This window comes from Vombatus ursinus, unplaced genomic scaffold (assembly GCF_900497805.2).
Source record: "Vombatus ursinus unplaced genomic scaffold, bare-nosed wombat genome assembly UNPS02014848.1, whole genome shotgun sequence".
In the NCBI taxonomy this organism is placed as follows: Eukaryota; Metazoa; Chordata; class Mammalia; order Diprotodontia; family Vombatidae; genus Vombatus; species Vombatus ursinus.
The window spans coordinates 1,740,536-1,763,959 of record NW_020954626.1 but is presented as its reverse complement, the minus strand read 5'-3'; the positions used below and the strand labels follow the sequence as shown (position 1 = coordinate 1,763,959).

Here is a 23,424-nt window from a genome sequence, read left to right as displayed (position 1 = left end):
GAAAATGTCTTCTAAATTGAGTTTAACTAACATTAAGCCACTATGTGTTGTGTCTATGTAGTATGCACTAGCAGGCACTGGGGATATAAAATACAATTCCTGTCTTCCACGGAGTTTACAACCCATTCACAAGCAAGGTAAGGCAAAACAACAAGCATTTATTAAATGTTTACTACGTGCTAGGTATTGTGCTAAGTCCTGGGGATCTAAATACAAGAAAAAAAGAAGAAAGTCCCTGCCCTCAAGGAATTTACACATTAATGGGGGATAATACACATGAGAGGGCTGAAAAGGGTTGTGGGGGAAGAATCACATTGGGGTATGGTGTCCAAGTCTGGAAAGTCAGGAGAGGCAAGAGGTGAATGAAAGCTGGGTGGCCTAAGCCCTTCCCCAAAATGAAGGCCCCACGAGGAACTCACCATTGGAAAAAGGAGTCAGCATGGCAGAGGTTATTCCATCATGAGAAGGTAGCAAAGACTGAAGTAGCCAAGTCTGGAAAGTCAGGAGAACCAGGAGAGCGATAACAAGTATCCATGCATCAAATGCCTTCTCTCCGTTAGGCAACTGTGCCAGCGGCTGGGGCTACCCAACAAAGAGATAAATAAATTGCCCTTTTCTCAGCAGCCTGGGTATTTCTACTGTCCATCTTCCTTTACTGTGGTTATTGTGTTGTTGACTTTGGGGACAATCACAGCTATAGGGTCATGGCCCAGAGTAATTATCTGCTGCCTTGAGCATGTTTCCACAGCATGCAGCACTGGTCCATCCAGGTGGGGAGGAGGGATCAACCAAACAATGCTACCAAGAAGAAAGAAGTCATCAGTTGTAAGTTCCCCTTCCCTATTCCATACCCCCCAAACTCCTCAACAGCCCCCCATCATTTCTTTGGTTTCAGACTGATTCAGAATTGGCTCTTCCCCTTGCCAGTGCTAACGTCTCTACTTATGCCCTTGTTCTGATCCCTCCCAGCTCCAGCAGTTTGCTTCTTCCATTATCTCCTTTCTCTGATCTTCATTCTCCCCTTATCTAATGGCTCCTTTCCTGCTGTCTGTAAACATAGCTGTCCTTGAAAAACCTTCCCATCTTCTCCCTATGGATGCCATATTCCTAGAAAAAAAAAATCATGTTTTTTCTCTTCTCCCTCACTTTTCAACCCCTTACAATCTGGCTTCTATCCTCACTGCTCAATTGAAATTTCTCTTTTCAAATGCAAAGGTCTATTTTCATTATCATCCTTCTCGATCTCCCTGCAGCTGGACACAGCTTGACAGCCCCTCCGCCTTGAATATTCTCTCCTCCCTGGTTTTTCCCAACATGGCACTCTTGGTTCTTCTACCTGTCTGACTGCTGAATCCAACATCTATGTCTTACGCCTGCCCCCAAATCTTGGGTATCCTCTCCCAGGGCCTCTCGTAGGCTTTCATCTTTTCTTGTCTTGGTGATCTCCTAACAGCTTCCATGAGTTCAGTTATCATTTATGCAGTTGCCCCCCAAATCTATATATCCGAACCTACTCTCTTTTCTAAGCCCCAGTCCTGAATTAACAACTGCCTCCTGAACCCTCTCTGAGGCCACTAGGTGGTTCAGGAAGGCTGGATTTGGAGTTATGAAGATTTGAATTCAAATCCTCAATTAGGATTACTAGCCCTATGACTCTGAACAAGTACCTTCATCTCTCTGTTTGTTTCCTCATCTGTACAATGAGGATAAGAGCGCATCCTCACAGGATTGTAAGGAGCAAATGAGATAATGGATGTAAAGTGCTCTGCAAAGAGGCTTTATAAACATTAGCTAGTATATTTATCTCAAGGTCTATATCATTATCATTATATCAAAATCATTATCTTCTCTTCCCAAGTCTACCTGTCCTCCAATCTTCTCTTATCATTCAGTTTCAGAACCTTGGGTGCTTCTTAGACTGTTCCCTTCTTCTTCCCTACAAACCTTCATCCAAACAGTTGCTGATTTTTTTTTTTTTAGACAACTGGGGTGAAGTGACTTGCCCAGGGTCACACAGCTAGTAAGTGTCTAGTGTTTGGTCTGAGGCTGGATTTGAACTCAGGTCTTCCTGACTTCAGGGCCGGTGCTCCATCCACTACACCACCTAGCTGCCCCACAGTTGCTGAATCTTATCAGTTCTACCTCACAACATAACATCTCTCTCCCACATCCACCCTTTTTCTTCCCAATCATAATCACTACTCCAGTTCAGACCCTCACCGTGTCTAACTTGGTTTATTTCAACAGCCTCCTAATTGGACTCTGGCTTCCTCCCAGTCTCTTCCCCTTTCCAGTCCTCCTTCCACGTTGCTGCTACAATCATCTTCCTAAAGCTCAAATCTGAGTATGTCTCTCCCCCGCCCAAGAGCCATCAACGGCTCCATAATTCTGTAGAGTTTGTATCCACCTCACCTAGTAGAATGTACATCCTGTGTACATTCTGTGGGCCACTGTTTCATTTTCACTTTAAAATCTCTGCTACTTACATTAGTGCCTAATTACATATAGCACACAATGAATCCTTGTTTGATTATATTGGATAGAAGAAGGGGGAATTAGTAACATGAGAAAATGAGCAAAGGAAGCTTTCATTAGTCTTGGGACGTGGTTTGGCTGGGGAGCGCAGGGAACTCCAGATAGTGAACTACTAGCTGGTAAACTATTTGAGGGGAAAATAGAATGGAAACTAACAAATGAAACGCTATAATATATTAATATATAGCACTTTATAGTTAGTATGTAATTATATATAATATAGCATATATAATACATGCATAATACATAATATAATAAGACACATAGCATTTTATAGTTAGTATGTAATTATATATAATATAGCATATATAATACATACATAATACATAATATAATAATACATACATAATATATAGCATTTTAAGGTTCACAAAGCACTTTACAAATATCTCATTTTATTCTCACAACAACCCTGGGATATAGATGCTACCAGAAAGTGAAATAAAGGAAGTAAGAATTGCTAACTCAGCTTTAGGAGGAGTTTGAGACACCTAAGCTTTGTGATTTGAGTCAGGGCCAAGAAGAGATCAAAGGTTTTCCAGGAAAACTGTATAGGAGTCATAATGAGTGACCAGGGAGGAAATGGACAAAGAAACAAAGCCTCCTGATGTTGACACCTGTGTCATAGCTAATGAGTACAGTTTACCAGAAGGTAGCAAGTGATGGTGAGATTTTAGGCCTTGTATTCCTTCCCGCTTTGCGCAGGTAGAAGTTCATGAAAATCATTCTACAAAAAACTGCCCCGGCTAGTCTCAATTTTCTCTAGAATGCTCTTTAACCTCCAGTTGTAGTAAGTTTGCACCTCATGATCCTTACAGATATGAGATCTTCCAAATGCCAAATGGACTACAAAAAATGTGAGCTCATTCCCAGAGATCAAATAATTACTCACACAGTACTACTTTCTCCAGCTTTTGGTTTGTTTGTTTTGTGATTCTCTAGCCTTGTACTTTTCCCTACAAATTAGCTCGGCCTCAAAAAACCCATTTCCAGCTTTGTTGCTGTAAACACTGTTTCATCAACCAGTGATAATAATTCATTTTCTGGGGTTTACCAAAGGACCTCCCTTCACAACCCTGTGAGGTAGCTGGTGTATATTGTCTGTATTTTGCCAATGAGGAAACTGCATTTGAAAGAAGTTGAAGGACTATCCCAAGGTCAAACACTTAGGAAATGTTTTCTGACACCAAATCCATGACTCTTCCTACTAGCCTCACAATCACCTCCCATATTGACATCTTTACCTTGGTTGCTTTTCCATGCCTTCCAATATGCCTTCCCTCAATTTTGCTTTTACTTCAGCTCTTCTAATTCAATCCCTAATGCATGGTATCTTTTAGTTGGGAAAAGAGCTGGAGGGTTAAGTAGGTCAATCTGAGCATGATACATCAATCTTTCCCTTCAATATTCTAGACCAAGTCTCTGCTTGAACATTTTTCAGAGGTTTTCTTCTTTCTTGTCTTTTCCTCCTTCTCCTCTTTCCCTCTCTCTCTCTCTCCCCCCACTCCCTCTCTCGCCCTCTCCTTCTTGCCCTCTCTCTCTTCCCCTCCCTTTTTCTCCTCCTCTCCCTCTTTCTCTCTCTCCCTTCCTCCTTCCCTGCCTCTCCCTCTCTCTCTCTCTCTCTCTCTCTCTCTCTCTCTCTGGATTTCTATATTTTACTTATAAATTTAAGAAACATTTTTCCAGTCGCCAGTATTTGGAGTCCATCCTACCCCACTTCCAGAATTTGAGATCCTGGAAGCTTCCTCCTCTCTCCCCGACCCTCCCCCACTTCATCCTGGTATAACTCCTGCCCTGAAAAAAGCATCCCTAGTTAACAACACTTCCTCCAGATCAGTGAATTGTAACTAGGACAAGCAGCTTGCTTACAAACAAACAAAAAATAAAGTCAGGATTATGTGCAATTTAAAAAGACATCAGTCCATTTAAGGAAAGGAATTATGCTTATAGGTGAAATACCTTCTCATCAAAAATATGAACTATGAACAGCAGCCAGAGTAGGTACATCCCATAGCAACATGTTAGAATCTTGAGAGAAAATAGAAAGGATTATGATGCACAGAAGATCCAAGTTGGAATGGTACCTGAAGAACAGATGAAAACCAGTTTGGAGCTACCTGTTGGGGGGGGGGGGAATAGAAATTATTTTTTAAAAACCAAGTCAACAGAGAGTGTGAAAGAGAGAAAGAAATGAAGTTAAAAGGTTAGACAAGCCTCAATAGCAGTAACAACCCAACACTCTCCTTCCCCATGGCTTCCAGATGTCCTCCTGATGACTTCAAAATCTATTATGTTCTGTGAGTCTGTCTCTTCTACAGTGCTCTAGATAACAGATTAAGCCAAGGGGTGAGATTGTCACAGAAGCAAGGAGGGTCAAGGCTTCATTTGGAAAGACTTTCTCAGGGGAGTATGTGCTGAGTGTCTTGAATCATTAAATGATAATCTAAAATCTAGGGAGAAAAATGACAACTATATATAGAAATAAAATTAAATATATGTAATTAATATGACATCTAAATCAATGTAGATAAATGTGCAGAGAAAGAAAGATTCACTGGAATCCACTGGGTAAAGGGGATGTAGCACTGGGCTGGGAGTAAGGAAGACCTGAGTTGAAATCTGGCCTACCTGTGTGACTCTGGGCAAGCCATTGTAACTTCTATTAGTCCTAATCTACTGGGGAAGGAAATGACAAACCACTCTAGTGTCTTCACCGAGAAAACCCCATGAACAGTGTGGTCCACAGGGTCATGAAGAGTCAGACACGACTGAATAACAACGTATTCAGTGCAATTCATAAAGTATCTGGCTTAAGTGGGTCTGCCCTGTCCTGAAACAGAGAAGAGACATCCTGATGACCTGTTTCCTATGTTCAGAGACCTACAGCCAGAAAGGAAACCCCCTCATTTTACAAATGAGGAAACTGAGGTCCAGAGAAGTGACTTGCCCAAGATCACTCAGAAGGTAAAGGTCCGCGGTGGATCCAAACCCTAGCTCGTCTGACTCTAGAACCAGGGATTTTTTCACTATACTCACTCTTTCTCTCCTAAAAGTACTTATCTAAAAACGAGTACTTTTCAAACACTTGTGGAGGTAAGCTACAAATGGGAAGTGAGGCATGAGGGATAGAGGAGAGTCTCAACAGCCGTTCTGTACATAGGAGAGAGAACCAGAAATGACAGAGTCTGGGCTCTGGAGCCCCGTGGCCAAGAGCATCTCTCTCCATTCTGAGGTAAAAATACCCTTCCCTTCGGTCTAGCTTTGGCCTATTAAAATTGCTCCTCTCCCTAAGTGGGGCTTCTTGCACATGAAGAAAAAGCAGCCCAGCAGTCTTGACTCAAGTCCAAAGACCTGAGTTAGTCTTTTTTTTTTTTTTCATTTCACTTTCTGGGCATCGAAAGGGCTTATATCTCCTGTCCAATCAGTTCTCCCTTGATTAAAGGAAGACAGAAACCTTGCTCTGGTTTATATCTATGGCCGTGTATCTTTTGGCAGAGATGTGGGCATTTTGTCTAAACAGCATAGAAATAAGCTGTGCAGGTTCAGCAGACTGACTGCAGAGGTCAAGAGAAGAAATATCTAGATGCAGCAGGATCATGCTTGATGCTACTGAGTTTATAACCCTGCTATTTTCACTTGCGGCCTCCTTTTGTCTCTGTCTCTTTTCAAATTACCTTGTATTTTCTTATCTGTATACATGTTTTATTCCTCTAGTAGAATGTAAGCTCCTTAAGGGGCTGTTTCATTTTTGCCCCTCTGCCTATTAGCAGGGACTTAGTAAAGGTTGATCAATTGAATTGAATTGTACCTATCCTGCCCCCTCAAAATAATTTCTTTCTTTCCCTTGGCACACAGCACAGAATGTACAGATTATAGTGACACCAGCTCTGTCAAAGAGTCGAGCATGGCCCAGCAACACTCCCAAGGTGTGACAGGTCTTCGTAACCTAGGCAACACATGCTACATGAATGCCATCTTGCAATGTCTCTGCAGTATCACTCCATTGGTGGAGTATTTCCTTTCCGGAAAGTACATCACCGCTCTTCAAAAGTAAGTCTAACTGTGAGGCTCCCTACTTCCTGGTAGAGGAGTGATGGACTTCAGAGTGTAGATAAATAGACAGATAGACAGACAGACATATGTCTGTAATGTATATGTGTGTCATTGGGTATGACTAATGCAAGAATTTGTTTTGCTTGACTTTACATGTTTTGTAATGGGGGTATGTGTGGGGGTTTTTTTGCTTTGTCATTGGGGTTAGGGACAGAAGTAGGAAGGAGAGAAGGTGAATCTTTCTTGGGGAACAAATTTAATTAAATAAAAAAGTCTTAATTGAAACTCAAGATTTTTCCTTCTTTAAATTGTCAAGCAACTTAGTGGAAGTTGTTGCTACCCAGTTATACCAGCTGGGTCTGCCACAGGAGATCACCCTCTCCCCACCTCATTAGACCAGCCAGTCCCTAGAGGATGAAGAAGGGGTTTCTTTGCTTTCCTTCTCTGTTTCCAAGTGTTTAAACATGTCCTCATGACTTTAGTCATGCGACACCCCCTGTTCTTTTCTCCTTTGGAAGGGACAGTGGTGAGGCTGCCACTGCTTTTGCTTACCTGATGACAGACATGTGGCTTGGAGACTCGGACTGTGTCTCACCTGAAGTGTTTCGGTCAGCCATCGGAAAAATCTACCCAACATTTCTGAAGAGGACGCAGCAAGATGCTCAGGAGTTCTTGATTTATGTCCTAAATGAACTTCATGAGGCTTTGAAGAAGGTCAGTGGAAAGTGGTCACTATGCCATGAAACAGGCATTGGACTAGACCCATTATACTTGATCTTTGAAAAAAGATTTTTCCCTTGTTTTATAAACATGGTGGAGTCTCTTTACACAGAAGGAGAACTCTGGTTATTGACATTGGACACAGGTTTATCAACTTCAAAGGTTCACTTTGGCCTCACCCAGGTGCCTGCCTCAGGGGCCTCAGAATCCAGCTCCTTTTAACCCTCTGCTGGAAGTATTAACTTTCCCCTCCTCCATACAAGCCAAGACTTCCAATGAGTATTTTAACCTAGAATATTAGTTCAGGATAATGACAAAGCCTACTATCCCAGCCCCTTTTAGTGAAGCAAGAAGAAATATTAAAGACCACTTTCTTGATTAAAGACCCCTTTTCCCCACAAGGTGTTTCAGTCTCCAACCATACTCCTATAGCCCTGCCCCCCCAAAAAAAAGACTCAAGGGAAAAGCTAGTGGAAACCATGCCATAAGGTCTGGGTTAGTCAGTTAATGAACATTTTATCAAGTGCCTACTATGTGCCAGGCACACTATGTATTACGCCTGGCATATGGTAGATATGTTAGTGATACAAACAGAGGCAAAAGACAGTCCCTCTCCCTGAGTTTCCATTTAGCACTTCCTTGTTACCTTGGGAATCCATTCATCCCCTCACTATTGCTATCACCACTGCCATCCATCTTTCTCTCCCCTCCTGAGTCTGTGGCCCAGTGGCCAATATGCATCAGTAGATTGCTGCAGCTCTTCCAGTTCTTTGCTTGTTACAGAAATCCTCGGTACTTGCTTGGGGTAGGGAGCAGGGAGGATCCCCTCTATTCTGTTATCCTAAAAGTGCCTTCTTCTACATCTCATTTTTTTTCTTCCTTTTCCCCATCAATCAAGATTTTATAAAGCAGCAACGATATGCAAAGCACTGTGCTAGGTACTATAGGAATAGTTTTCCTGACCCTCAGGAAAAGGAGATAGAAGGTGGGAGTTGGGGGAGGAGGATGAGGAATACCACTTCTGCCATCAACAGTTTTGGCTGCTCTTCTGGAACTGATTTGACAAGGAGGAAAAGGGATTGACTCCAGGTGCTTCTAAAGGGCAGCCCAGCCTCTCCTCCCACTATAGTAGGAATTTGAATTTGAGGCTAAAGGTGCTAAACAAGGATCTTTGCAAGAGAGTATTGCATTAACTGATTTCCTTTTCCTTTTTTTTTTTTTAAAGCAAACGAAACAACATTTTGCTGGGGGAAAAATACCTAATGATATAGCACATTCAACTGAGTCAGATACATTTTGTCACTAGGTCAGAGACCCTCTCTGGTCCTCAGTTTCTTCATTATAAAATGACAACATTGCATTCCTCAATTGATAAATGGTCAAAAGATATGAACAGGCAGTTCTCAGATGAAGAAATTAAAGCCATCTATAGTCATATGAAAAAAAATGCTCTAAATCACTATTGATTAGAGAAATGCAAATCAAAACTACTCTGAGGTACCACATCACACCTATCAGATTGGCCAACATGACAAAACAGGAAAATGATAAATGTTGGAGAAGATGAGGGAAAATTGGAACACTAATATATTGTTGGTGGAATTGTGAAATGATCCAACCATTTTGGAGAGCAATTTGGAACTATGCCCAAAGGGTTAAAAAATGTGCATACCTTTGACCCAGCAATAGCACTTCTATGGCTATATCCCAAAGAGATCATACAAATGGGAAAAAGACCCACATGTACAAAAATATTTATAGCAGCTCTTTTTGTGGTGGCAAAGAATTGGAAATTGAGAGGATGCCCATCAACTGGGGAATGGTTGAACAAGTTGTGGTGTATGAATGTAATGGAATACTATTGTGCTATAAGAAATGATGAACAGGCTGATTTCAGAAAAACTTGGAAAGACTTTTATGATCTGATGCTGAGTGAAATGAGCAGAACCAGGAGAACATTGTAACAGCCACGTTGTGTGATGACTAATATTGATAGACTTAACCCTTCTCAGCAATACAAGGATCTAAGACATCTCCAAAAGCCTCATGCTATAAAATGTGATCTATATCCAAAGAAAGAACTATGGAGTTTGAATGCAGATCGAAGCATACTATTTGCTATTTTTTTTCTTCTGTTGTTTTTTGTTTCCTCTTTCTAGTGGTTCCTCCTATTAGTTCTAATTCTTACTTATAACGTCACCAATGTGAAAATATGTTTAATAGGAATGTGTATGTATAGCCTATATCAGATTGCACACTGTCTTGGGGAGGGAGGGGGAGAGGGAGGGGGAGAAAAATTTAAAACTCAAAAGCTTAGGGAAGTGATTGTTGATAATTCAAAATAAACTAATTAAAAAATAAAATTAAAAAAATGACATTGGATTACATTATTTCTAATTGCCCTTACAGTTTTTGCAATCTGAGTCTGAAGTGGCAAAAAAGACATTATTGAAGTGCCTATTTTAAAAAAAAAATTTCTTTTTAGTTTTCAACATTTACTTCCAATAAGTTTTAGTTCCAAATTTTCTGCCCGTCTCATCCTTCCCCCCACTCCAAGATGGCGTGCATTCTGAATACCCTTTCCCCTAATCTGTCCTCCTATCTTTCCCCCCTTCTCTTATCCTCTTCTCCTTCTATTTTCCTGTAGGGCAGGATAGATTTCTATACCCCATTGGCTTTATATCTTATTTCCCAGTTGCATGTGAAAACACATTTTTTTTTTTAACTTTCATTTTTAAAACTTTGGGTTCCAGATTTTCTCCCTTCCTCCCTCCCCACCTACCCTCATTGAGAAGGCAAGCAACTCCATATAGGTTATACATGTGTAGTCATGCAAAACACTTCCATAGTAGTCATGTTGTCAAAAACTAACTACATTTCCCTTCACCCTATCCCATCCCCCATTTATTTTATTCTCTCTTTTGACCCTGTCCCTCCTTAGAAGTGTTTGCTTCTGATTACCCCCTCCCTCAATCTGCCCTCTACTCTATCATCCTCCTGCTCTCTTATCCCCTTTCCTGCCTACTTTCTGTAGGGTAAGATAGATTTCCATACCCAATTAAGTGTGTATGTTATTCCCTCTTTAAGTTAAATCTGATGAGAATAAGATTCACTCATTCCCTCTCACCTTCCCCTCCAATGTAAAAGCCTTTTCTTGTCTGTTTTATGTGGGACAATTTACCCCATTTTACCTCTCCCTTTCTCTTTCTCCCACTATAATCCTCTCTCACCCCTTAATTTTATTCTCCAGATATCACCCCTTCCTCTTCAACTCACCTTGTGCCCTCTATCTATCTATCTATCTATCTATCTATCTATCTATCTATCTATCTAATTTTTTGCCCTCCAACTACCCTAATACTGACAAAGGTCTCATGAGTTAGAAATATCATCTTTCCATGTATGTAAACAGTTCAACCTGAATAAGTCCCTTATGATTTCTCTTTCCTGTTTACCTCATCATGCTTCTCTTGAGTCTTATATTTGAAAGTCAAATTTTCTATTCAGCTCTGGTCTTTTCATCAAGAATGCTTGAAAGTCCTCTATTTCACTGAATGTCCATTTTTCCCCCTGAAGGATTATACTCAGATTTGCTGGATAGTTGATTCTTAGTTGTAATCCTATCTCCTTTGACCTCTGGAATATTATATTCCAAGCCCTCTGGTTCCTTAATGTAGAAGCTGCTATATCTTGTGTTATCCGGATTGTGTTTCCACAAGACTTGAATTGTTTCTTTCTGGCTGCTTGCAATATTTTCTCTTTGACCTGGGAACTTTTGAATTTGGCTACAATATTCCTAGGAGTTTTCCTTTGGGGATCTCTTTAAGGAGGTGATCAGTGGATTCTTTCAATTTCTATTTTGCTCTCTGGTTCTAGAATACCAGGGCAGTTTTCCTTGATAATTTCTTGAAAGATGATGTCTAGGCTCTTTTTTTGATCATGGCTTTCAGATAGTCCAATATTTTTAAAATTATCTCTCCTGGATCTATTTTCCAGATCAATTGTTTTTCCAGTGAGATATTTCATGTTGTTTTCTATTTTTTCATTCTTTTGAATTTGTTTTACAATGTCTTGATTTCTCATAAAGTCATTAGCTTCTAATTGCTCCACTCTAATTTTTAAGGAAGTATTTTCTTCAGTAAGCTTTTGGACTTCCTTTTCCATTTGGCCAATTTTGTTTTTTAAGGCATTCTTCTCCTCATTGGCTTTTTGGACCTCTTTTGCCATTTGAGTTAGGCTATTTTTTAAGGTGTTATTTTCTTCAGTATTTTTTTGGGTCTCCTTTAGCAAGCTGTTAACTTGCTTTTCATGATTTTCTTGTAAAACACTCAGTTTTTCTTCTACTTCTCTTACTTGCTTCTCAAAATCCCTTTTGAGCTCTTCCAAGACCTGGGACTGATTTGTATTCTTCTTGGAGGCTTTGGATGTAGGAGCTTTGACTTTGTTGTCTTCTTCTGGTTTTATGTTTTGATCTTCTTTGTCACCAAAGTAAGATAATATAGTCTGATTCTTTTAGCGCTGCTTACTCATGATCCCAGCCAATTACCTGAGTTTTAAACTCTTTGTTAAATAAAAGTCTGCTTCCAATGTGGAGAATGTACTGTCCCAAGCTTCGGGGGTTTGTACAGCTGTTTTCAGAGATACTCCTAGGGACCTGTAAATTTTCAGTTCTTCCAAGGTGCTATGATAAGGGGTGAGGTGTTTTCTCTCCACTACCACAACAAGCTTCACCACACCAGCACTCCTCCTCACCCCAAGACCGCCCCTCAGAACTGTGACCCAGATCCAAGCACCAATAAAGCAAGAGATTCCTGCCTCAGCACTGGCAAAGAGATCCCTGCAATCCCCTTCTGATCAGCCACTCGATTCCCGCTCAGTCCGTGGGCTGGAAGCTCAGGAAACAGCCGCGACCCCGAACAACGCTCGAGACTTGTGGCTGAGACCTAGCTCCTTCTCTCACCGCAGTCACAGACTTTTCCCACTGAACTTCTAAGTTGTCTTTGGTGTTTGTGGGTTGAGAAGTCTGGAAACTACCACAGCTACCTTTGATTCAGTCCTCTGAGGCCTGCTCTAGGGTTGCTGCAGCCTGCATGCCCACGCCAAACTGCGCTCCTCTCCCCACCAGGCGCAATAAACCTTTCTGATCAACCATCCAGGCTGTCTTTGGCTGGAAATTTGTCTCACTCTGTCTTTTTGTGGGTTCTGCTGCTTTAGAATTTGTTTAGAGCCATTTATTATAGGTATTTGGAGGGGTTTGGGGGGAAAGCTCAAGCAAGTCACTGCTTTCCCTCCGCCATCTTGGCTCCGCCCTCTGCAAAAGATTTTCTTAGAATCACCTAGGACACTGCAGATGACTTGGAGCCAGAGAAGCAAATCCATTGGAAAGAGACCACTCCAGAGCTGCCTAAAGAGGAGGCCTATTCTGAGATGTCCAGGGGAAGATGTTTCCAGGGACCAGACACCTGCATGGGACATCTGGGACTCAAGATGAGATGTGATGATTAATTGAACATTGGGAATGGGTTACCACAAGGATTGCTGTTATTTGATATTGATGATCATTATTGTATTGCTTTTGTCTTTTGTTTCATGGTGTTTGTGTTTACTGAGTTTTCTTGGTGACTTTGCTGATATGTATATCTCCCCTCTAAAATTAGTACATAGTGTGCCCTCTAAGTGGTTTGATCTGTAACATGCCTTGGTTTATATACAGGTCCTATTTACCAAGGCTTGTCTCCTTGGGGAATACATGAGATTATAACTAAGTTTATTCAATTTTATGACATTGATGGAAACGTGGGACTGTGACAGGACACCTCTTTCCTATTCTGAGTTTAAGTCCCCTAGTTTATAACCACTAATTTGACACAATCAGCAGCAGAAATGAGGATGATGAAGTTTGGGATAAAGGTGCAATATGAGACTGAATGTGGTGCTGAACCACATATATTTGGCTTTATTGTTCAGTCTTTTCCATATTTATGGTTAGCACCAAATGGAGGAATTGTTGAAAGTTATAATGACTCAGTATCCCATTGTTCCCAGCCCTGCTTATTAATCAGTATTAAGGGAGGTTCTGATGGGGAAGGACACACCAAGTCTGCAGCTTTCTGTATTATGTGCTCTTTGTCACATACCCCTACCTGTAAATTGTCATGTTCTTGCCACCTTAGGGATGAACTGAGATGCAAGGGCCCAATATCTTCTCCTGAGGGCATTCTATCTGTCCCCACCTTGAAGCCATCCCTGATCTTCTGTGACCAGCCTGTCAACATGTTGCTACTTTGACATACTTAAAATCCTTTTAATTAAAAAATATATATATTTACAAAGCACTTTACATGTTATTTGATCCTCATGATAACCCATGACATGCGAGCTATTACCATCCTCCTTTTATAGATGAAGTAAGTGAGGATGAAAGAGGTAGTAGTGATCTCCCCAGGATCACACAGCTAGGAAGTGTCTGAGGCAGAATTATGAATGCAGGTTGTCCAGACTACAACTGCAGCACTCTATCCAATGCACCACCTAACTGCCCTCATACTTACTTATGTGGTAGGCACTGTGCTAGATATTACATAAGTATAGAAAATATTTTGTGCGGTGTGGCATATAGGGGTTAGCAACCTGTGACACTAACGATAAAGGGTAGCATAGGAGATTTTAGTGGTGGGGTAGCCAGAGTTGTGGAGACAGGGTCACAAAGTCCTGTTTGTGGAAGACATAATCCACCTCCCCGTTCTCACTCAATCTCTGAATATGCCTCAAAGACATGGGCTCCCTGCATAAAGCGTTAGACAGGGATCCCAACTTATTTGGACTCTGACTCTTTTGTGATTGCTTCTTGACTGTAGATGATAAAGTAATTCAGTTCAATTGAATAAGCATTCATTTAATGTCTACCGTGTACTATGCCTTGGAGATACAGAGACCAAAGTGGCCTCAGGAAACTTTTATATTTTGCTGGTGAGAAACAACAGGTACACAGAAAGAATATGTAATTTCTGGATAAAGAACGCAAGCTTTCACAAGTGGAGGGATCAAGAAAGACCTTGTGAAGGAGACAGTGCTTAAAAGGAGCCAGGGATTCCAAGAGGTAAAGGTGAGGGAGGATTTCTGGCATGGAAGTCACCTGTGCAAGGAAACAGAAGATGAAATGTCATGAACAGGGAAAAGACACAAGCTAGTTTGTCTGGAATGTACAGTGTGAAAGAAAGAGGGTAATATGAAATCACTTTGAAAAGAAATGTTAAGGGGAAAGCAAACCCTCAGTGCCAAAGAGGCATTTGCTTATTTGAGGCAAAGAGGTTCAGCTGAAGACTTCTTGAGCAAGGAAGAGACACAGTCAAGCCTGTGTTTTCAGAATATCAATTTGTCACCTGCGTGGGAGACGGACAGATCGGAGTGGGGAGAGAATGGAGGCAGACAGACCGAGGAGGAGTTCTGGCAGTAGTTGAGGTTAGGACGTGAAGAGGACCTGAGCTTGAGAGGTGGCTCCACAGGTGGAAAGCTGTGGGGAGAGATGGGAGACATTGAGTGTGAATAGCTAGGACTTAACAATTGATTGAATATGATCGGTGTGAGGCAGACCCAGTCAAGGATGACTCCAACCAAGGCTGTGAACCTGGGCAAGTGAAAGAATGGCAATTCCCTCAACAGAAACAGGGAAGTTAGGAATAGAGATGGAGTCTGGTGACCAGGGAATTTGAGAGACCCTACAGGACTGTAGAGAGATGCTCAGCAGGCAACAATTACTGCTATTCACACTGTCTTATCTACATAATGTTAGTATATTAGTTTTACTAACATAATATCCATAATATAAGATTCCAGAGTCTTTCCACCATCCAAGTCAATACTATATACATTGATCATATTATACATATAATTATACACACCCATATAAGGTATGCAGTAACAGATAAACCATTTTTCTAGTCCATATTTTGTAAGACTATTGTACAAACCGAAATATTTATGAGATCTGTGGGCAAGGAGATCATGCTTTGTATTGTTGCCCGGTAGATCTGTCCAAATTTTGAGAGAGTGCTGGGTTCCCAGCACCTTCATTAGCAGAAAAACATATACAACCCACAATAAGTAGCTGAGTCCCAGTTCTGATGAAAAATATCTAATGACACAGACTATGAACTTTCTTTTTTTGATCCCATTTTACCATTGAGGAAACTGAGGCAGACAGAAGTTAAGTGGCTTGACCACAGTTACCCAGCCAATAAGTGTCTAAGGTCATATTTGAACTTGGGTCTTCCTGACTCCTGCTCTATCCACTGTATCTTCTAGCTGCCTCTTATGATCTTCCTTTTATCCCAGGATTGGGGAGCCTTGCCCCTTCTTTAAACTAAAGATGACGGACTTCAAAAGGAAGAAATTATGACTCGGAAACCACATATAAGCTCATGAGGAGTGTCTTCTAAAAGAAAAATCTTGATCACTGCCAGAAATCAAAATGGAGTTCCTATTATGTTGACAGCAAATCATTCATTTTACTTAATGAAAAGTTTTGTTTTATTGCCAGTTGCTAACCTTTTTTTTCTTTTTTGGGGGGAATTCCTAGTTTCACCGAAAAAAAACACAGGAGAAAGGACTTACTACAAAATGCTACAGGAAGGTGGCTTCCAGTGAGTTCTCTATCATCACTAGACTTTTTGAAGGGCAACTTAATTATGACATCGTGTGCTTGAAGTGTGAGAATTGTACTTACAAAAATGAAGTCTTCACTGTCCTCTCCCTCCCCATCCCATCAGAATGTGAATGTTCCCTTCAGGTAGGTCATTTGTACTGCCAGGCTGGTGCTTCTGCCCATCACAAGGCATGATGCTTTGCCTAAAGGGTCTTGAGTGCTTGTGTCCCTGGACCAAGGCACACTACTACATAATGAGGGTGGAGAATGATGGCAGATGAGGTACTAGGACAAGAATCTTTGCTGAATGATATTTTTTTTGTTTGTTTTAGGCAATTGGGGTTAAGTGACTTGCCCAGGGTCACACAGCTAGTAAGTGTCAAGTGTTTGGTCTGAGGCTGGATTTGAACTCAGGTCCTCCTGACTTCAGGGCCTGCTCTATCCACTGCACCACCTAGCTGCCCCTGAATGATATTCTTTCCATTAAAATGGTTAAGAAATTTTTTTCTTCCAAATACCAAGGGCATTTAAGAAGTCATTTTCCAATACCATAACTGGGGTAAGTTTTTTTCCCCCTAAACACTCACTCAAGGAGCCTTTATTCCACATGCTAATAAATACTTGAGAGAATTCTCAAGACCATGCCTGGTCCTTCACAAGGAAGGGGTCCTCTTGATAGGCATGCTGTCAAAAGACCATAAGTTCACTTCCCATCATGCTAACAATATTGGCAGAGTCAGACTATTGGGCAATGCTGGGATGGATCCTCTATAAATTAGATCTGTTTCAGATCTGTTCTCATATTCTCCCAGTCATGGAACACTCTATGATACAGAGGTATGGCTACGTGCATTCATATAATCACTTTGGTAATGATCAACCATATCATCCGTTTTTCTGTCAGTAGAAACTGCATAGTCAATATTAGTTGGCAGTGAACTGAAAACACAAACTGCTGATGCCCAGATCTGAAACAGATAATAGGCAAAATGTGCACTTTTGGCTCGGTTTCAGCATCCAAGTTAGAGAAAATCCAGCGAGACATGCTAGAGTTTATTGTCACTGGATTGTCGCCTGTTATAATAGGTGTTACTTAGCATTCCCTCCTCCTTCTCTTTCCTCCCTCCTTCCCCCCCCTAGACTCAGCCATCAAATTCAGTTTTTCCTTGAGGCCCAGGAACAAGGGTAGGTGAACTTTTGACCACTTGGATGGTATAGCTGGTTTCAATTTTTTCTCCTCCCTCCAAGGTGTCATAGGACCTTTAGAAGCAAATCACCTTGTTTCTAGCATCTAACTTCAGGCAATTCTAACAACTTCATATGCTCGCCAAATAATAATGCTTTCGAAATAGAATCATCAGAATTTCTCCTTTGATGCTAGATCTATATTATATAGCATTAGCATAAATCCTCCCAACTAAAGAATCCCAGTGACAGAATTTATTACCTCCCAAGGAATCTGATTACATTTTGGGACAAATTTAGTGGTTTGGAAGCTACTCTTCCTATTCAGTTGAAACTAGTCATAACTTCGCTATCCCTTATTTTGTTCTTTGTGTTTAAAAAATAAATCTCTGACAATCCTTCAAATATTTAGACTGTAATCATGCCCTTCCTAAGATATCTTTTCTAGGTTAAGTATTCCTAGTTCTTTCTTTTTTCTTTTTCTTTTTTTTTTTGGTGAGGCAATTGGGGTTAAGTGACTTGCCCAGGGTCACACAGCTAGTAAGTGTCAAGTATCTGAGGCTGGATTTGAACTCAGGTCCTCCTGACTCCAAGGCCAGAGCTCTATCCACTGCGCCACCTAGCTGCCCCTTATTCCTAGTTCTTTCAAACAATGATAACATGATATATTTCAAGGTTCCTCACCATCCTGCTCATCCTCCAGTTTATTATTATTATTATTATTATGAGTAGTAGTAGTAGTAGTAGTAGTAGTAAGTAGTAGTAGGAAGCAATAGTGATAGTAAGTAGTAGTAGTAGTAGTAGTAGTAGTAGCAGTAATAATGGTAGTAGTAGTAGTAGTAGGAAGCAATAGTGATAGTAAGTAGTAGTAGTAGCAGGAAGTAGTGGTAATTGTTATTGTTTGTCCTTCATTCTCAAAGAAGACCTTAACATCAGGAAGGTAATGCCAAGACTTGCAAGTGAATTAGATTTAAGTGAAGGAGGCTGTGCAATATCACCAGCCTCACTTTCTCCTCTGGAGCCATCTGAGCCCAGAGGCAAGATATAGATCAGGATGACTGGAGATGGCCCTGTTAAAGTAGTAGTAATAATACTAAATAGTAGTAGTGGTAGTAGCAGTAGTAGTAGTAGTAGTAGTAGTAGTTGTAGTAGAACTAGTAGTAGTAGTGGTAGTGGTAATAGTAGTAGTGGTAAGTACTAAGCACTAATAGTAAATAGTAGTAGTAGGAAGTAGTAGTAATAATAAGTAGTAGTAGTAGGAAGTAGAAGAAGTAGTAATATTAAGTAGTACAAGGAGGTAGTAATAGTAAGTAGTAATAGGTGGTAGTAGTAGTACTAGCAGTAGTAGTAGTAGTAGTAATCATTAATAACAGCCAGCATTTATATAGTGCTTTAAGGTTTGCAAAGTGCTTTTCAAATATTATCTCACTTTATCCTCACAACTACTCTGGGAAATGTAGGTGCTGTTATTATCCCCATTTGCAGATAAGAAAACTGAGGCAGGCAGTGGTTAAATGTCACACTCAGGGTCATATATATTCAATAAGTGTCTGAAACAGGATTGTAACTAGAATGTAGGGTCTGGAACAGAAAACTACAGATGTGGTCTGACCAGGTCAGAATACAGTGAAACTATCCTTTCTCTTGGTAAGTGCTCAAGTTCTATTAAGAAAGCCTAATATCTACTAGCTTTGTTTTTCTTTTTCTCTATTTTTGGGGGGAGGAGGGGGGGATTAGGGGGAGGTGGCCACATCACAAAATTTCGAAATCATACTGGGCATTAAAACCCCCAAGCCTTTCTGACACACATTCTTATATAACCACATCTCTGTTCTGCAATTGTGCTACTGAGCTCTGTTTGTTTTTTTTTTTTAACTTAACTAAGACAATCTACATTTGTCCCTATTAAACTTTTGAATCCTGGTTCCAACACATTTGCTATTCCCTTCACCCCCACTTTTTTTCTACCCCCAAAAAACAACTCTATAAGTTAAGTATCCCCAAGCCAACTGGCTCAGCTAGAGCTTATGGTCAGTCTGATTTCTGCATAAAAATTATGTATCTAGAAAAATAAATGAAATCAAGTTTGGGTTTTTTCCACCATTTATTTGACATAAGTTTTCACTCACCTGAGTCACAGTTGAAGAGCTGATTCCACCATTGATTTAAACAATTTGCAGCTGATTTTCCCCATTCACTCATCTTTTTCGTTAGTAAAAATTAGAGGAAAGGAGATCGGAATTCCATATATTCACATGAACTCATACTCACTGTGTAATTCTGCAGCAGCTTCTCATCATGGTGGTAGTACAAATGAAATGCTCCAGATCCTCTGTGTTTCTGAGTCCTCACTCCTTGCCTTCAACTCTCAGCTCTGCTTGTCTTGGGGTTTCACAGTCCTATCGTAATGAGGCTTATTCCTTGGCTGCTAACAAAGCTCTAATCTGAAGAGGGGACAAGTTCCCTTTATCCAGTTTGGTCACCAAATGCTTTTCTCTCAACAGGAATGTCTTGGATGTTTCTTTCAACAAGATACACTCACCTGGAATAATCAAATTCATTGTGCTTTCTGTGAATCCAAGCAAGATGCAGCTGTCAGAGCTAGCATAGCCAAAGCACCAAAGACAGTTATTTTTCACTTAAAAAGGTATGGATTCTTAGCTATATCTAGGCAGAGTTCAAAAAATGGAGTGGACCAGAAAACGAGCATTGTAGTTAGTCTAAACAGTTGTATAAGACACAGTTAGTCCTGGGGCAATTCACTGATTCTTGGAATTGAGTATATTTATTGAGAGGAAGTCCTACCTTAACATAAAAGATCTGTTATGTAATTATCATTTAAATCCCATTGCCCTATCACTATAGTTCCCCATACCATCCCTTTGCCCACCACAACTTACATACAGCTCTTTCCCAGAAAGGTGGCAGAGGGCTACAGCTTATTCGAGAATGGGGGGAAATGAAACAATTTTAACCAAATATAAAGAGATCAGGTACCAATATGGAAGAGTCTTTAAATACCATGGCCCACTCAGAAAGATTATCATTCAGCGATTGATTCTGACTAACAAGGGTAGGCATGGGGGTGGGATGGAACTGGCTGCTGAAAGAGAAATGAAAACCTTAGGGAGGAAACAACCATAATATGTTAGAATTTGTGATAGAGAGGAAAACTGGGGATATTGTCTGAAATGCACTCTAGATTTTGGGATAGCAGATTTCCAAGTATTCAGGGCAAGGAGAAATAGAATGCCATGACTTAAAATTCCACAGGGAAAGTTGCCCTCCTCTATAGAATAAAATTCTAAAGTTAAAAACAGAAACTATTCCAAAAAGGAAGAGGCAGCTGTCTAAAGACATCAATGTGGATGGACAGAGAAGTCAATGACCAACTTATATCATTAAAAGATGGGTGATGGACAAGGACCCATAATGGACAATGAATACCAATGTGTGACATAGGCCTTTATGAAGTGTCAAGAATCTGAGCTAAGACTGATGAATGCTAAGGACAATGAAGGATATCAGTAGCTACGTGAGGAAATAGAAAAAGATCAAAGAAGGGAAAAGATCATTATTTTGGAGAGAGAGGATAACTGAAAATGGAGAAAAGGCAGAACTCTAATTTTCCTATTTTCTCTGCCAAGGAAAATGACAGACTGAGAAAGATAGAAAAAATTAGTTAAGAAGCTAAAACTCAAGAGAGGTGAGGTGATGGTAGGAGAGGACCTAGATTAGCTTAAATGAGTTTAAGTCACTTGGCCTACATGAATTACATACTAGAGTTCTAAAAGAATTAGCTGGTGTGACTACTGAGCTACTGTCAATGATCTCTGAAAGATAGTTGAGAAAAGTAGAGGTTCTATTGGTTTGGAGGAGGGAAAATGTTGTCCAATGGAATGTTAAAAAAAAAAGAGAAACAGAATCTGCAAACTCTAGTAGTAGTAGTTTAACTACTTCTGGCAAAATGCTAAAAAGACCTGGGTTCAAATCCTATCTCTTAATACTAGCTGTGTGAACATTGTTAAGTCACTTAATCTTTCTGATCCTCATTTTCCTCATGTATAAATGGGAATAATAGCTTCAATATTGTTGCAGTGGCTAGGTGGCACAGTGGATAGAGAACTGAACTTAGAATCGGGATAGACCTGAGTTCAAAACCTGCTTCTGACAATGTTGTGGGGACCACATTCCATGTTTATGAACTTTAAACTACTTTCTCAGATCATAATCTGTTGTCTTTCCACTTTTCCCTCTGCCTTGTAATTCTAAACCCTCTTCTTTATTCTCACTGAGATCTCTACTCCCCAGTTCTTTCTGAAGCCATCAACTGGGATGGCTACTCTCTTTCCTTCCCCATTTATGGAACCAGTTTGACCCTAACTGTTCTCTTGAGTCCCTTGTCCTTTTATCCTATTGAAAAATCTCGGGGGGGCGGAGGCAAGATGGCAGAGTAAAAGCAGTGACTTGCTTGAGCTCTCCCCCAAACCCCTCCAAATACCTGTAAAAAATGGCTCTAAACAAATTCTAAAGCAGCAGAACTCACAAAAAGACAAAGTGAAACAAATTTCCAGCCCAAGATAACCTGGATGGTTGATGGGAAAGGTATATCATGCCAGGCTGGGAGAGGAGTGCAGTTTGGCATGGGCGCACAGGCCTCAGAGGACTGAATCACGGGCAGCTGTGGTGGATTCTAGACTTCTCAACCCACAAACACTAAAGACAACTTAGAAGGTCAGTAGGAAAAGTTGGTGAGAGAGAAGCATGGGGTCCCAGTCCCATTCCCCAAGCATGGTACCGGGGCGGCTGCTGTCTCCTGAGCTTCCGGCCCACAGACTAAGGGGGAATCGAGTGACTGATCAGAATTCACACAGAGGATTGCAGGGATCTCTCTGCTGGTGCAGGATTCTCTTGCTTTGCCCTTGCTTGGATCTGGGTCACGGTTCTAGGAGGTGGTCCTGGGGCGAAGAGGAGCGCTGGCGTGGTGGAGCTTGTAATGGCTGTGGAGAGAGAATCTTCCTCACAGTTGCAAGACAGAAAAGAGTGCTTGTGGTCACTCATAGACCACAGCACAGGCCAGGAAAGGAGTAAACACTTCACTCTTGATCATACCATCTTGGAAGAACTGAAAATTTACAGGTCCCTAGAAGTATCTCTGAAAACAGCTGCACAAAACCCCCAAAGCTTGGGACAGTACATTCTCCACACTGGAAGCAGACTCCTACCTTAACAAATAGTTCATAACTCAAGTAATTGGCTAGGATCATGAGCAAGTAGCACAAAAAGAGTCAGACCATAGAATCTTACTTTGGTAACAAAGAAGATCAAAACATACAACCAGAAGAAGACAACATAGTCAAAGCTCCTACATCCAAAGCCTTCAAGAAAAATATGAATTGGTCCCAGGCCATGGAAGAGCTCAAAAAGGATTTTGAGAAGCAAGTAAGAGAAGTAGAGGAAAAACTGAAAGTGATGCAAGAAAATCATGAAAAACAAGTCAAGAGCTTGCTAAAGGAGACCCAAAAAAATACTGAAGAAAATAACACCTTAAAAAATAGCCTAACTCAAATGGCAAAAGAGGTCCAAAAAGCCAATGAGGAGAAGAATGCCTTAAAAAACAAAATTGGCCAAATGGAAAAGGAAGTCCAAAAGCTTACTGAAGAAAATACTTCCTTAAAAATTAGAGTGGAGCAATTAGAAGCTAATGACTTTATGAGAAATCAAGACATTGTAAAACAAATTCAAAAGAATGAAAAAATAGAAAACAATATGAAATATCTCACTGGAAAAACAACTGACCTGGAAAATAGATCCAGGAGACAAAATTTTAAAAATATTGGACTGTCTGAAAGCCATGATCAAAAAAAGAGCCTAGACATCATCTTTCAAGAAATTATCAAGGAAAACTGCCCTGGTATTTCAGAACCAGAGGGCAAAATAGAAATTGAAAGAATCCACTGATCACCTCCTTAAAGAGATCCCCAAAGGAAAACTCCTAGGAATATTGTAGCCAAATTCCAGAGTTCCCAAGTCAAGGAGAAAATATTGCAAGCAGCCAGAAAGAAACAATTCAAGTCTTGTGGAAACACAATCAGGATAACACAAGATTTAGCAGCTTTTACATTAAGGAACCAGAGGGCTTGGAATATAATATTCCAGAGGGCAAGGGAGATAGGATTACAACCAAGAATCACCTACCAAAACTGAGCACAATCCTTCAGAGGAAAAAATGGACATTCAGTGAAATAGAGGACTTTCAAGAATCCTTGATGAAAAGACCAAAGCTA

General features: G+C 40.6%; 1 protein-coding gene across 1 annotated transcript in view; it reads left to right on the top strand.

The window, feature by feature from the left end:
• The first annotated feature begins 736 nt into the window (after positions 1-736).
• USP50 (ubiquitin specific peptidase 50) overlaps positions 737-23,424 on the top strand; it is a 26,603-nt gene continuing 3,915 nt past the window's right edge. The window contains exons 1-5 of the mRNA XM_027840772.1: positions 737-825; positions 6,391-6,585; positions 7,107-7,302; positions 15,887-16,096; positions 19,642-19,784. Coding sequence (XP_027696573.1) covers positions 737-825; positions 6,391-6,585; positions 7,107-7,302; positions 15,887-16,096; positions 19,642-19,784 — 833 coding nt within the window. The remainder of the gene's footprint in view (positions 826-6,390; positions 6,586-7,106; positions 7,303-15,886; positions 16,097-19,641; positions 19,785-23,424) is intronic.